This window comes from Ochlerotatus camptorhynchus, unplaced genomic scaffold (genome assembly GCF_037179485.1).
Source record: "Ochlerotatus camptorhynchus isolate MF236.1 unplaced genomic scaffold, CSIRO-AGI_Acam_v1.1 ptg000007l, whole genome shotgun sequence".
NCBI lineage: Eukaryota > Metazoa > Arthropoda > Insecta > Diptera > Culicidae > Ochlerotatus > Ochlerotatus camptorhynchus.
The window spans coordinates 1340618-1357098 of NW_027040499.1; the positions used below are offsets into that span (position 1 = coordinate 1340618).

The window sequence follows — 16481 nt, forward strand, 5'->3', positions numbered from 1 at the left end:
TATTCATTAGCAATGGAGCTGGAATCCGCTTCACAATTGTAATTATTTTTCCAAAATAACTACCTAAAGATTCTACTCTGAACGTCTGAAGTCTCACAAATGACTTGGAATTCTAGTCAAATCTCTCTTAGAGTTCTTCAAAAAACTTCTGATGGTATTTTTCTCTGTTATCTCCAGAATTAATTCTACAATCTCTTCAAAATTCTCATAATATTTAGTTCATCAAAGTGACTGTATCTTTGTCCAGCCTAGGGGTCCTAAATTGTTTAAAGGTTCAGAATCTTATTTTTTCCCATTTGTCATTGAAATTCACGGGCTTTTTCCGAGAGTTATTTCAATTCCATGAAGTAACTTTACCTTCGAAGTAAGCATAGATTTACAAATTTACTAATTACTAGTTACTGATCCAACACGACCGTGCAAACTGCGTTTTGTTCTGTTTCGACAACCACATTTAATGGAAATTTCAATATAAAGATCAAAAACCCGATATGCAATGCGTCTGACATAAACCTACCAGTACCTAGGTACATTTTCGTTTGCAATAATTGATTTTCACTAGCCAATTCTGGTTTGGGTAGGGACGTTGCGCATAAATAATTATGCAATAAATTTCATACACCATCGTTACGTCCCGTGGTTTCAATGAAATCATGAAAAATGAGCAAAAGGATGGTAATTAAGATTATGATTTTTCTTTCATTGCCTGTGCCTCCCTTTGTTCCTCATCCCCACGCGCGTTGCTTTATGTATTTTTCGCATCGTGTATTCCAGCCTGTCGTCGTAATTTTCTGCTGTATATCAATTAAAAATATAGCACTAACTCAAAACGACATGCCCAAGACCGGGAACTGCAGTTTTCTATACATGCACCTTTCCAAGCCCTTCCTTATTCTGGTTCTGCGTGACGACGATTGCAGTCGCGTTGGTTGTTGGTTGCCTTTTTTTGACGAGGCGCTCTGATGCACGCACGATATATGTAAATATCGCCTTGTGTTTCTCCCCGCTTCTAGAATGGCACTTACCAGCAGCCTTTCTTCGATCGTGAGAGCCATTCGACACTGCTGCAAAAATGTATGTGTGCGTATGAGAACTATAAACAAAGAACAAGCGACGCCACTCTAGAATGCAAAATTGGCACGCAGGGTGACGACGGCTCCTTTTTTTTTAACTCGAAGCTGCGTTCGAAGAAAGAGAATCCAGGAGAAGAGTGTTTACTTTGCATTATATTTCCCTACCTTGCACTGAACCCGAAAGTGAATGAAAGAGCTGCAAGCCCCAGGGCTTGAACTCGCATTAAGAATGGGCGCGCCTGAGTCATTCCAAGACTAATTTGAATCACCGTTGTCCGATGAATTGATTTTCTGATTCTGCCCGCGGATTCCAAGGATTATGATGCCTCATAATTATAGAAACACTTTTTACGCGATACAAATCTGTCATTATTGAATCAGAACCGCACACGATATAGTTATCAATTATGCTAATCACAGGTTTCGTTTTCTATCTTTCAGCGTGCTGCCGACGGCTCGGAAAACGGCGAAGATGATGAGGAGGATGAAGACGATGACGATGATGACGATGACGATGATGACGAGGACGAAGACGATGATGAAGATGACGACGAAGATGAAGACGATCACGAAGGAGCCGGTGACGATGACGATCAAAACAAAAAGAACGATAGCGAAGAGCAAAAGAGCGACAAGCAGCCATCCGTCCGAAGTGATGATGACGAATGTCCTCTGAATGGTGTTGAAGCCAAAGCCACCAACAACGAAAAATCGTCTCCGCCGCCGCCGCCGCCATCATCGTCAACCGGAAATAGCTTCGAAATGAAACCATCCTCGCTCTCAGCCATCGGCTCTTCGCTGGGTAAAACATCAGCCAAAGTTTCAGAGTCATCCCAGTCTTCACCAGGCAGTTCTTCAGCCATGACCAGTTCCTCGGCGACCAGTGAAAATCCTGCTCCAAGTGCACCCGATCCTACCTCCTCCGATGCAACGCCGCCACCGAAACCGAAAAAGAAATCGGTAACGTTCCATACCACGCTGGAAACCACGGACGAAAATATCGTCAAAAAAGTGTACAATCCTAGCACCGTACCTCTAACACCGATCATCAAGAAAGAATGCCTGGCACGGCCCATTCGGCTGAAGAAAAGCTTCAACCGGAAGATGAAGAAGCGATTGCAGCGGTTGGCGATGCAAGCCGCAGCAGCTTCTTCAAAATCGGAATGCATCCTACGGCCGTCCCTTCTGTCGGGAGTAGTGCAGAAGTCTAGCACCTCCTCGGCGGAACAAACGTCCAGCAGCTTTTCGGCCGGATCCAGTGGAAGCCTAGCAGCTTCGGGTGAAGCAATCGCTGCATCCGCTGCAGCTGCTGCAGCAGCCGCAACAACAGCACCATCTTCAGCATCCCCGCAGGAAACGGGGAGTGAAACTACAGAGGCTCGCAATCTCGAAAGCGGTGGTACCCAGTTTGGTGACAAGCGGTTTATCCTACCGAAACGAAGTGCTCATTCTAGTCGTGTGATTAAGCCCAACAAACGGTTCCTGGATGAATTCGAGTTGGAAATTAAGAAGAAGAACAAGGCGGCAGCTGCGGCTGCCGCCGCTGTGGCACCGGCTTCCGGCGACAGTGGTAAAAGTGGTGTAGGGAAGATTTCCGGCAACGATAATTCCGGTGGTGATAAAGTGTCGAAGAATGATGTGAATCTAAAGGGAGAGACGGAAGAAAGTGTGACACCCGGTGAAGAAGAACGGAACGCTGAGAAGAGTGACGACGGGAAGAAGAAACGGGACAAGGTTAAAAAGGATGCTGAGGAAGCGAGTCGGAAAGTGACGCCGAAGGCGGATGGAAAAGGTAAGAAATGAAGTCATGTTGGTATTTAGGTTTTAGATTTAAGTTTTCATTCATTGATCGACTCAAGAAAGGTATGGGATATGGGAAGAAAACGCGCTTTATAACATTTACCCGAATTGCCGTTTCGTGAGGGAATGTCATCAACTCGAAAGACACTTTTCCAAATATCTCCATATCTCCGTGCAAAATGTGGCTTATTCAACAAAACTGTATAGGATAAGAGGGGCATAGTGAACAGGTGGGGCATAGTGAGCATCCCGTGCACCAGCTTGGACTTCCGGCCGTTCGAAACAAATTGGTTGATGGTAGAATCAATATCATAATGATATTGAACCTATTTACTACCAGTTGATTTGTTTCATTGCAGCTGGAGATCCAGAGCCAAAGTGTGGCATGCTCACTACACCCCACCTATTCACTATGCCCCTCCTTCCCCTACATAACTTCAAAAGGGCCGGCGCCAGTGGTGTAGTGGTAAGCGTGACTGCTTTCTCATCCCAATATGTCTGGGTTCAATCCCAGCCGAGGTCGGTGGGGTTTTTTTGAGGCATAAAAATCTCTGGTCACGTCTTCCTTCAGAAGGGAAGCAAAACCGTTGGTCCCGGCCCATGTGTGTTGAATAGGTGCGATATCCTACGCAGGTGTGGAAGCTGCTTTTCTGCACATTCGATTGCCGTCAATGGATGGCAATTGATGTCGGTCATTGATTGGCACTAGATTGCGGAACAGAGACCGACGTTAAATAAAGGAAAGAAGATAACATCAAAAGATTTCTAAGTTCAATTAGTTATCGGGAATGTATGTACTTCACAAAAGAGGGCATAGGGGAAATGTATGTAATGTCGGCCTAAGTGCCCCTAATTTGGGCCCATACATAAATTCAGCAATCGACTAAATTTTCAATAGCGACCAAAAATATCCATTAGTACTGTCCCAATAACGCGTTCATCTAGATAAAATTGATAAATATCAGATTTTTAGCGATGGGCACAATATTAGATCCATAGGCCAACATTAGAGCCATTTCCCCTATATTTTTTTATATAAACTGTCCAAGAATCTTAATCTTAATCTTGGTTCGGTGTCTAAAACTAGTTTTAGCTTTGTTTTTGCGTTCGTTCATTTATAATACCTACATTGAGGAACTCCTATATGAAGATCAAAAAAGGGTAAACTAAGTACGAATATGTTCTAATGAAGATCGCAGAAGTTCCAGGTAAATGTTTATACTGAACTTTCCTTGGAATTTCGGATGTTTTCAGAAGTGAGCCTAAATAAATTCTTGGGATTTTTTAAGGATTCATCGGTAAAGTTTACAGGATTCCGGCAGTCCTTAAATTAGAGCCGAAGTCTAGATAACGACACGATAAGAGAACTTCCAAAGTATTCCCAGAAATCACATTGTAGTCCTTTATCACGAAAATCAAGTAAACTTGTTTTAAAACTCCAGTAAGAGCACTTCCAACATACTGCACAAAAGCTGTGGGGTTTTTTATTACCCTTGAATGCTTTCTCAAAACTTACATCATTGAAGTAATAGTGTTCAGGTTAATGACATTGGACATGACAAGTCGAAAAAAAAGTCAATAAAAACTTCCTGGAGAAGTTGGAAGAAACCTCTTGAGAAAACTTAGAACAGGGTGGCCAGCGAACCGGGATAACCGGTAATTTAAAAAAAAATCCGGGAAAACCGGGCATTCGACCGGTAAATATCTAAAAACTAAATTTAAAACCATAACATACCGCCAAATTTTCACGTCAGTTTTTCAGAATCAATTAGTGAAACAGAGTAAATCTTTACCAAAAAAAGGCTTGTTCTTTCGCTGCATAATTGCCATCAGGTTGGGTAGCTCACTACTTCGGCCTAATCGCCCATTTTGGGCCTATCGAGAAAAAAAACATCTAATAAATCCATTGTTTCAGAGTTGACAAGCAACCAATTATGCGTTTGGTACGATACTTTAGTTCAAAAGCTACCCAACAAAGTCAATGAGAACGCGTGATATGAATGTTTACATCCATTTTTCGATAGGCCTAATTTAGAATCCGTAGGCCGAGTTTAAGGTCATGAAGCAGTGTTAGATTTTTAACCTGTACCTCAAAAATTTCTGCTAGTACCCTGTTGATAACATTTCGTGGATAAAGGGCGGGCTCTTCTCCCCACTCATTGGGGCATCTTCCTGTTTGGGGGCTTGTCTTTTCAACCAATGGGCTGACCAAGTTGCTGGAATGAGATTCGTTATTGTTCCGTAGATGCGTATAGGCGACTTTGCCTGTCGATCTACCCAATCCGTTTTTGGCCCATCATACAGCGACATGTTGAGGACAATCAGAGGTTATTAAGCTTGATCAAGGCAAACAGAGTAGATAGCTCACTGCTGTCGGACTTAGTTTCCGTGCTACAATGGGTGGTAAACCACTATCATCATATCAAGCAGTGTTATATTTTTAACAATATCTCAACAATGTGTTTCTCTTTATCAAACCTTACGGTACGTACGGAAATGTAAATAAATTTAGAAATCATCTGCAGTGAAAACATTCCATTTTGTGAAAAAAAAATCCACTCGAAAAATAGAGGCAAAGGGCGAGTTATACTTAGAAGATCTAAGCCCTATTTCTCGCGCAACACGAGAAAAGGGTCTATCATTGTTGATCGATTCTCTTAATCGATTTTCTCTTTCGCGAATAACCCGACTGCAAATGAATTTCCCATTCAGTGTGTTGTTTCAGGCGCAAGCTTATATTATCTTCTATCGAACTGTGCTGCGAGCTTAGCGAGAAATTCGTTTAGGTTTGTTGCCGTGGTAAAGCAAAGAGAAAGTCTATGAAGAGAATCGATCAACGAGGATAGGCCCTTTTCAAATGTTACGCGAGATTTGTCTTTTTAATTACTAAACAATATTGAAAATTGATAAATTTAAAAAATTCCGGGATTTTGCTAATCGGGATTCACATATTCACCATATGGATACACTACCGGCGATAGTCTGAAGAAACGTCCTGGAGAATTTGGAACAAACTTCATAAAAATGTTCGAATAAACTTTCTGGAGAATTTGTAATAAACCTTACAGAAAAGTATGAAAAATCGTCCCCGAGAATTGGGAAAAAAAATTAACGGAAGTTGGGAGAAACTTCCTGGAAGACATTGGACGCAAGTTTTTGGGCAGTCGGGCGAAACATCCTTAAAAATGGAACAAACTACCCGAGTAGTCCGGGGGATACTTCTGTGGAAATTCAGAACACATCTTCTGGAGATGTTGGAAAAATTTCCCAATGAAGTTGCATGAATGTTTTTACTTTTCTTTTAAGCTTCTTGAAGGAATCGGAAGAAACTTCCTGGAGAAGTAAGAAAAACTTCCTGGAAAAGTTGGTAGAAACTGCTTGGGTGAAGTTGGAAGAAATATGCTGAGAAATGGATGAAACTTCCGGTGAAGATGAATTAATTTTTTTTTTAAAGCAATTAGAAACATCCAGGGAATACTGCGACAAATTTTCAGGAGAAATTCGGAATTTCTGGGAATGTTGTATGAAATTACCGGATAAAAGTTGTATGAAACTTCTGATGAAATCCAGAAAAAAATCCAAGAGATGTTGGGAGAAATTTTCTGAAAACCCGCTCTCAAACTCAAATCCTCCGAAGTTATCGCGAAAATTTGTTAGATAGTTATCTAAGAAAAGTTATCTGCTTTTTAAGCGCGTTAAAAAAAAAAGTTTCTTTTAGGGGACGTGCCATCCGGCCAATGGAACCCGGGTAAATGTTATAGAGCCGTTTATGCAAATATATTCTTGATAATCTTTCAGCTCATTCGTATCACTAACCAACTATACAATCGATATCCATTCTCCCTTTTCCAGAATCGTCGGATCCAGCTACGGACGACGGCGAGCAGCCTGCACGTCCACCGAGCAGCATCAACAATCCGTTCGCGAAAACCAGCCTCCTTGACGGTGGCCTTTCCGCGGTCGCCGGCAACGGCAACAACCCAAAGCTGGTTAAACCATCTGCTCTCTCCGCGTCTACCGCCTCATCTAGTCTACTGTCCAACGCAGCGGCGTCCAGCCTTGCGTCCGCGACGTCCATCTTCGGCAAAAGTATTCTCCGGCAGCCCAGGCTTCAGTTTACCACCTCGCTTCTAAACTCAAATCCGTTGGCATCGTCCGGAACAGCCGCCAGCAGTGGAAGCAGCACTAATGCGGCTCCGTCTGCACCGTCTTCATCTCTCGTGCCATCAGCTGTAACGGAAGGCCCCTTTTCTCTACATCTCAAGCCCGGTGCCAAACTGGACTCGTCCAAAATCTTCTCCAGTGCACTAACGGCTGCTGCGGTTCCTTCTGCGCCGGCAACGCCCTCATCTTCCGTACCTAATTGCAGTATTTGTGGAATAGCATCCAACACTCGGTATTATCAACAGGCTACGAAAAAGTTCGGCGTCGGTTGTTGCGATGTCTGTAGAAAGTTCATTTCCAAGATGATCAAAAAACTGGCCAGCTCATCGAGTCCTACCAACAGCCACGTATCGATGAAGTGTAAAAACGAAGGAAAGTGCTCGATTGGACCCCCAATGTTGACCCGAACGGATCACGCCAAGACGAGGCACATATTCAAGGAACGATGCCATGCATGCTGGCTGCGGAAGTGTTTGGGTAGTTTCCAACTGCCGCCGGTTCTAAAGATTCGGTTAACGCAGACACTTCCGGTGAGCCTCCGACAAGTAGAAGCAGCCAATGGCAACTCGAATACTAATTCCACTAAAAAGGAACCGGTAGAGAATAATATCTTTTCGAACAGTCTGGTCAGTGGTCTGAGCTCTCGAATACTCTGGAATACGTCGGGTATGGAAAAACCTGAATTTGCCGCCAAAACGAATACATTCTTGTCGCTGGCGAACCCATTAGCACAAAACAATAACACCTTCGGTAGCCTACCACCGATCAAGCTTAATATACCGGATAAATCTTCGATTTTGGCCCCGAGTGCACTGGCCAGTCCTAAGGGTAATAAAAGTCCTTCAATCTCGAAAGAAGAGGTTACTCTGCCAAGTAACGAAAAGAAGGATAAGGAGCTATCTGAAGTAGATGATGCTTCTGCCAAAAGCATCAGAACAAGGAGTAAGACTGAAGCCGCGGCTGTTACCAGTGCTTCTGCAGTTTCGGCAGTTGCCACTGCAACCACGACTGTTGCAACATCTGCGACTGTGGTACCTACAACTGCGGCAACAGCAACAACCAGCATTAGTTCCACAACCGCCACCACCACCAGCACCAGTACTATTCCAGCAGCATCTACAACGGCACCCACAGACAAACGACAACGAATAGATCTGAAAGGTCCTCGCGTGAAACACGTCTGCCGAAGCGCTTCCATCGTACTGGGTCAACCGTTGGCCACCTTCCCGGATGACGCAACAGCACTCGAGAATATTGAAACGCCTCCCAGCGAATGCGTAGCGGATGTGGTGGACGATCTGGCTTCCAACTTGGAGACGCTAATCGATGCGGCAGTCTCCCAACCTAGTGAGGAATCTCAACCGCCACCATCGTGCGCGGAGTGCAAGCAACCGGACGAGTTGACGTTGTCGCCACCGGCCACTCCAGCCGATATGGATACCAGTGGATCAACCGAGAAGGACCTGGTCATTGATGAGGATCAACTTCCGGAATCGATTTCCAGCACTCCGACCAAGGAAGTGGAAATTGTTAGGCCTCCAACTCCACCTCCAACGGTGGTAAAGGTTGAAGTGGAAGTCCGAGAGAAAGAAGTCGCTGTCAGGAAGATGGAAGAAATCGAGCGACCAACTACTCGAAAAGCTACGTCCTCCATTCGGCCGCAGGTGCTCAAGCAGAACATTAACGCTATCACGAAGAGTTTCAATACGAACATCCGAACGGCTGGAGGACAGCAAATCACTCCGGAGGCTCCAAGCGTGCCACTGATTTCAATCGATTTCTGGGAAAACTACGACCCGGCAGAAGTCAGTCGAACGGGATTTGGTTTGATTCTTTCGGAAGAAATCCCGATCAAAGCGCTGTGCTTCCTGTGTGGCAGTTCCGGGCTGGACGAGATGCTGTTTTGTGTCTGTTGTTGTGAACCGTACCATCAGTATTGCGTGAAAGACGAGTATAACATTCGACAGGTTTCGCTGGATGATACCAATGTGAGCTTGCTGGAGCTAACCAGTACTACGTTGATTGCGGGAAGTTCTCCTCAGCAGCAAGCGCTGAACCGGTTCAACTGGATGTGTCCACGGTGTACGGTGTGCTATACGTGTAATATGGCGACTGGGAGTAAGGTCAAGTGTCAAAAGTGTGGAAAGAACTACCATACGACATGTTTGGGAACGAGCAAGCGATTGCTAGGGGCGGATCGACCGCTAATCTGTGCCGCTTGTTTGAAGTGCAAAAGTTGTTCGACGACCAATGTGACAAAGTTTATTGGTAATCTACCGATGTGTACTCCGTGTTTCCGGTTGAGACAGAAGGGTAACTTTTGTCCACTTTGTCAAAGGTGCTATGAGGATAATGATTTCGATCTGAAGATGATGGAATGTGGCGATTGTAAGCGGTGGGTTCATGCCAAGTGTGAAGGTCTAACGGATGAACAGTACAACATGTTGAGTGCCCTGCCGGAGAACATTGAGTTCATCTGCAAGAAATGCGGTAAGAACAATGAATGTGCTAACGTCTGGAGGGATGCGGTGGCAGGGGAGTTTAAGGCCGGTCTGCTCAGTGTAGTGAAGTTGCTTAGTAAAAGTAGGCAAGCATGCGCTCTACTGAAGCTAAGCCCTCGGAAGAAGACCAACAACTGCACCTGTTCCATAAGTACTGGAAAAAGTATATCCTTTTATGGATACGGCTCTGGCAAAGAAGATGGGAGCTTCGCTGCTAAGAAAGCGAAACTGGACGAAGATTCGATTTACGATTTCAACAGCGAAAACAGTAGCAGCAATTCGAGTTTTCCACCGACCACCAAGTGCTACTGTTCGGTGAGGCCTGCGAAGCCTTCGGATATAAGCCTGGTGGAGATAAAGCAGAAGATCAATGCCAATGAGTACTACTCGTTGCAGGACTTTAACTATGACATGAACACTCTCATCAACTCGATCGGCTCGGAGGAACTGTCGACGGCTTATAAAGAATTCTTGAGCGAAACATTTCCTTGGTTTCAGAACGAAACCAAGGCCTGTACGGACGCTTTGGAAGAAGCCATGTGCGGAGAAGAAATGGGCGAATACAATCATACTGCGGGTTTGGTTGTAGAACCAGATCAACGAGTCCCTAGCATCGATATCCCGTTGGAGGAAATCGATGACTATTTCTACGAGTCATCCGACGTCAAAGATAACCGAACATGCATGTTTTGCAAACAGCCAGGTGAAGGGCTTCCACTACACGAGTCTCGACTGCTGTACTGCGGTCAGAATAACTGGGCCCACACAAACTGTGCCCTATGGTCCGCAGAGGTATTTGAAGAAATCGACGGATCCCTGCAGAACGTCCACTCTGCCGCCTCCAGAGGCCGGCTGATCAAATGCTGCCATTGCGGTGTGAAAGGTGCTACCGTTGGATGTAACGTGAAGAACTGCGGCGAACACTACCACTTCCCATGTGCAAGACAGATAAACTGTACTTTCATGCAGGACAAAACCGTCTACTGCCTGCAACATTCCTCGGAAGCGGGTAAGAAAAAGTGTCACGCTGAGAAAAATTTCGAGATCAACCGATCGGTTTACGTGGAGTTGGATCGACGGAAAAAGAAGTATGTCGAGCCGTCCAAGGTGCAGTTCATGATCGGATCGTTGAGCGTGAAAAAATTGGGTCACTTCGTTCCGATGTTCAGTGATCATCCGGATGCGATCATACCGACGGACTTTGAATGCACTCGGCTATACTGGAGTTCGAAGGAACCGTGGAAGATTGTCGAGTACAGGATTAAGACAACGATTCAGAACAACAACTACTGCTACGGGACTGACTTTGGGAGAAATTTTACGGTAGATCACTCACTGAACAGCAGTTTGGTTCACTGGGGTCTGACACAAATCTCCAAGTGGCATAGTAGTCTGAATAGTGATGAGCAAGAACCGGAACCGATGCCCAGCACTTCTGGAATGCAGAAGGATAGAACGATGAAGCAGTTGCTGGAAGCGGTTGGTGGACCTGGAGACGATACGAATGATGAGGAACCGCAGAATAACAACGATCTGTTGCCGCAGGAAATCAAAGATGCCATCTTTGAAGATATCCCGCACGATATTCTAGACGGCATCAGTATGTTAGATATACTGCCCAAACTGATGACGTACGATGATCTGATCGCGATGGATCTAAAGAATGAAAACAACTTCAATGTGGAGATCTTGAAGGAAGTAGAAGGGGTTAGCAGTAGCAGTAGCAACAGTAGCAATGCTACCGGAGGATCCAAAGACGACGATATGGACGTCGATGAAGATGATATCAATGAAGCGATTAGGAAGTGCACCGGGGAGTTAAGCAATGACGGTTGGATGAAAAGTATATCGCAGCCGGGAATCGAAGACGCGTTGTTGAGTGCTATCAAGCAACCGTCGTCCAGCCGAGAACTGAAACGCAGCAAGTCGGATATTCTGTCACGAGCGGTAGCAGGAGGACGCGTTGCAGGTCAACGCTCGGGAAGTTTTTCCTGGAATTCCAAGTTCGAATCAACCGCGGCAGTAATGGCGAAACGACGGAAAATGAGCAAACTCGCTGACGTGCTTTCGCTCGGTAGAATCAAGGACGATTCCTCTGGGAGTATTCTAGAACGAAGGAAATCCCTACCGAATGAGGAATTCACCTGGAGTGCCAGTAAGAGTAAAAGCTCCTGTGAAAGCCTGAGCGACGGAATGAACGTTTTTGAAAAACTGAAGATCTCGCAACTGGACGGTATGGATGACTTTTGTGGCGACTCGGGAGAGATAAAAATCTATGCTTCAAACATGATGGAAGCTCCGGTCAAGTGCGATCGCTGCCACGCCACCTATCGGAATCAAGAATCCTACCAAAGGCATTTAAACTCATGTGAGGTACTTTCAACCAGTGAAAGCGATTCCGAGACACGATCGCCCAGGTTGCTCAGTCCCGAGCAGCAACAAGCACAGGTGGTTAACCAATTTGGAGCTGGAACGTTTATTCTACCGCAAACGTCTTCATCTCAAACGATTACAACCGATATGTATGGGCAAATTAATCACAATCAATCAACGAATCCCACCATTTCTGTGATTTCCGGTCTCAACAATCAGACCATCAACTTGAACAACCTAAACAATCAAACTATCCTCTCCAATATACCATCTTCGATGCCGATCACGATCAACCAGCTCCAATCCGGCATCCCGATTCAAACGTCCGCAGGCACACACCACATCCCATTTCAAGGGACTCTCTCGAACCTGGGAGGAAACATGATCATCTCCAATCAAGGACAAATCTTTGCTCAACCTATGAACTTTCAGCAGTCAATGGATAATCAGCAGAACTACGTACAAAACAAACAACGCTACATCCAACCAGCTCCTTCGAATCATCAGCTTCAGCAAACCATTTCTCTTGGGAACAGTTTGGTAAACACGGGAAACGGGATAAGTATGATTCCCCAGCAACAGCAACAACAACAGCAAATCATCTCGATAGGCCCCAATGGCCAACCGCAGATAGTGACGGTTACTACTCCGCAGCATCAGCAGCAACATGGTTCCCTAATGCAGAACACCCAGAAGAAACAACTGATATTCCCTACAGTTTCACCGAAGAAACAGGTTATGTCCAAAGTATCACATGGTCCAACGCCTATCAAAGCCAAGCGCAACAACCAAACTTCGACCGCTTCAAAGAACTCCATTCAGATAAAAAAGCACGAGCCAATCGCGATTCAACAAGCCCCGACGCCCCACCATCAAACCTACCAGACAATTAGCCAACCAGTTTCCGGCCAACAGCAACAGCAGCAAATCCAGCTGATCAACACCTCCTACCCGTTGATAAGACCAGCTAATGCAGCTACCCCGCAGCAAGCTACAACGACATCCGGCAATCCCATCATCTTCCAACAATCGAATCAACCGATCATCGTTCAACAGGTCGGTGGCAATCAGATCTCATATGTAGCCGATCAAAACCAAGTTCAGTATCTGGCTCCGAACGTCCTCACGCAAAATGGTTACACTATGGCCACGGCCGGCGATGGAACGCTAACGGCATCGGCGAACAACATCCTCATTCCGAACGGTACCGGTGGATACTCGATGATTCCTGCCAGTGCTCTACAGTTGGCAGCTCCACAACCGCAGGTCATCGGTACCATCATCCAACCGCAAGCTACCACCATTCAGTGCGGAATGATGTCAACGGAGCAAATGGTACTAGGGGCAGCCGCTACACCAACCCTGGAAATGGTTACCGATCCAACTTCCGGGTGCATGTACTTGACCAGTCCATCTGTTTACTATGGATTAGAGACAATAGTTCAAAATACGGTCATGTCTTCGCAGCAATTTGTTTCCACCGCAATGCAAGGAGTCTTGAGCCAGAATTCGAGCTTTTCTGCTACAACGACCCAGGTGTTCCAAGCGAGCAAAATTGAACCGATCGTTGAGGTACCTACGGGCTACGTAGTACTGAACAATGACGGTACTACTACGCAGCAAAGTTTGGCTCCGATGCAACTGCAAACGTCGAATGGAATAATACAGCAAGCGCAAATTCAGCCGTCCCCGGTGACAACGTTAGCTCCTCAAACCCAACATCTACAAGCTACCGTCACTACAAGTCAATCCACTCCGATTCAAACTTGGAAAATCGAACCACAGACCACGGTTGTACAACAACATCAACAACAACAACAACAGCCATCCCAAGCCACGGTGATAAATCCTATCAAAGGTACTACTACGGTCAAGAATATCATTCCGAAAGCTCAACCACAGTTGGTGAACAAAGTGATGCCTAATACTATGATTAAATCTATGCCGGATTCGGTAAACACCTCAATGGGTCATCATAAAATCAGCCTACACTCTGCAGCATCTGCCGCAGTTTACACTACAACAACGACTATGGCCACTACTACCAAGATGTCGAACGTTATGAAGCCTATCACCAAAACCATCAACCATAATAAGCCTAAAATTGTTGCGAAACCGGTAAAACAAAAGACCATGTTGCTTTCACCACCGCACAGTTCTCCACAGTCACCCCAATCGAACCAACAGCAAACTATCCAGCAAGTTGCTCAGTTCAATCTACCCGTCAGTACTAGCTCTCAACCGCAATTGATCCCAATCAAACCAAGTATTAACAACGAAATGCCGATCCAACAAATCAACAGCTCGGCAGCAAAGATCAATCCTACCCAGATGAAAAATACCTTGGAGTTCATTCCAACCAGTCAACCTGCTAAAGGATCTTCCCTATTGAAGAAGCCAGATATGAAACCGTTTTCGCGTAACATTTCCAACACCACGTTCTCAACTAGTCAATCACAGCTGCTACATCATCAACAACAACAACAGCAGCAGCAGCAATCCATCCAGATCAACGCTATCCCTAACGCCACTTTCAATCAAGACATCCAGCAAGGTCAACAGCCGAAGTCTATGCTCCCGCTGATCGACAACAAAAAGAAACCATCACAAATAACTATGTCCATCGCAACGAGCAGCTCTCCGTCCGTACCCTCTATTCCGGGATCACTATCGATGAGCAACTCTTCGATCACCATCACACCAACGCAAACCGCAAGCATCACCCTCCCGACGGCTCCCTATCCGATGCCACTCTACTCAAACATTCCTACCAACGTCGTAAATCCGATTCAACAATCCATCAACAATAGCAATAACAACAACAACAACGCCAACAACACCACATCCGGCACCGTTCAAAACCGTCCGACGAACCGTGTCCTTCCCATGCAAGCTTCAACAATCCTTCCAAAGTCGCCAGAAGTCCCACAAACACCACCGCCCTTGAAACTCCTAAACTCCATGCCGGACAAGATCGAAGAAATATCCATCATCCCCAGTCACACCTTCAGTCCGGAACCACCGACGTTGAATCAATCGCCGGGTCTCAAAATCGGTTCTGACAAACCCCTCAAAGAAAACCGACTGGAAATCGAAATCAAACCAATCGAAATGAGTCCAGTTCTTCCGCCGATCGAAGATCATGGATTTCATGTTCTCGAAGAACCTCCACCAGTTCAACAGCAGCTATCACAAGATCAACCTATTTTCCAACTGAGCCTAAATCTCGATCAACACGGTTCTCTAATCCCAATCGAGACCACCAACTCGGTACCACTGCCACCAACGATTGCCGAAATCGAAATCAAACCAATCGTCGTCGAATCGGAACTACCACCACCATCCACCCCGATGGAGATGGATGAAAAAAGCGAGCAATTGCTCACGGAAACGGAAGAAATGCTCGCCGAAACCATGCAGGATGATCCGTTGGACGTCGGCAGCGTAGACTCGCCCAGTTTGAATGACGAATCCGAATCGCCCGAGATCAAGAACAAGATTTCGGAGATTCTGGACAATCTTGAACAGCAGACAAACGAAGAAGATGAGTTCAGTGAGTGTAAAGAGTCGGACAGTTCGGAACTGTTACTGAAGATTGAAGAAGAAAACGGTTTGTGTTCGTCGTCCAGTCCATTGAAAAGCCAAGAAGAGCAGCAATTGGTGGACGAATTGAACCAAGAATTACAAGCCAGTGCCCACGCGTCTCCGGCTGGTTCTACGCACGTTTCAGAGCTGATCATTCCTCCGATCTTCGAGACCGACCCCAAAAAGGACGATGATTCGGGGTACGAAGCGGAGCAGAAAGAGAATCTGGATCCGATCTCGAACGTGGCAAGTCCTTCTCCTAGTTCCAGTAGCAATCTTCTCACCGGAAGTGAATACCAGTCCGAAGAACTAGTCAAACTAAAGTCCTGTCAACCATTTTCGATAAAACCAGTCAAATCAAACAGCCCGAAACTATTGTACGAGATCCAATCGCAGGATGGTTTCACCTACAAATCGACATCGATCGTTGAAATCTGGGACAAGCTGTTCGAAGCTGTTCAGATTGCACGGAAAGCGCACGGTTTGCAGCCCCTGCCGGAGGGTCAACTAGAGGAAATGGCCGGGGTGCAGATGTTGGGTCTGAAAACAAACGCCATACGGTACCTGCTGGAACAGCTACCGGGTGTTGAAAAGTGCTCGCAATACAAACCACAATATCACAAGAAGCTAGCATCGGATGGATGTCCGAACGGAGGAGCGCCTGTGGCGTCGATCTACGCGGATTACTTTGACGATATCAAGGAGAATCCGTTTGGAGCGGCACGGTGCGAGCCGTACAGTTCCCGGTCGGAGTATGACATGTTCAGTTGGCTTGCTTCGCGACATCGGAAGCAACCGATGCCGGTGGTGGCCCAGAACATCGACGATACGGTGATTCCGAGGTAAGTTCATTTGGGATCGGGACTGCTAGCGTTAAAAGGGAACAGAAGATGCCTATACCTACTATATTTTTCGTTTGTCCGACTTTGAAAGACCTTCATTTGCCTGAATCGAAAGAACGGAGCATTTCAAAAACAGCGATGGA

General features: G+C 45.8%; 1 protein-coding gene across 1 annotated transcript in view; it reads left to right on the top strand.

Annotated features, from left to right (window-relative positions):
• trx (trithorax) overlaps window positions 1-16481 on the top strand; it is a 145447-nt gene that overhangs the window by 116113 nt on the left and 12853 nt on the right. The window contains exons 2-3 of the mRNA XM_065217224.1: window positions 1515-2865; window positions 6726-16338. Coding sequence (XP_065073296.1) covers window positions 1515-2865; window positions 6726-16338 — 10964 coding nt within the window. The remainder of the gene's footprint in view (window positions 1-1514; window positions 2866-6725; window positions 16339-16481) is intronic.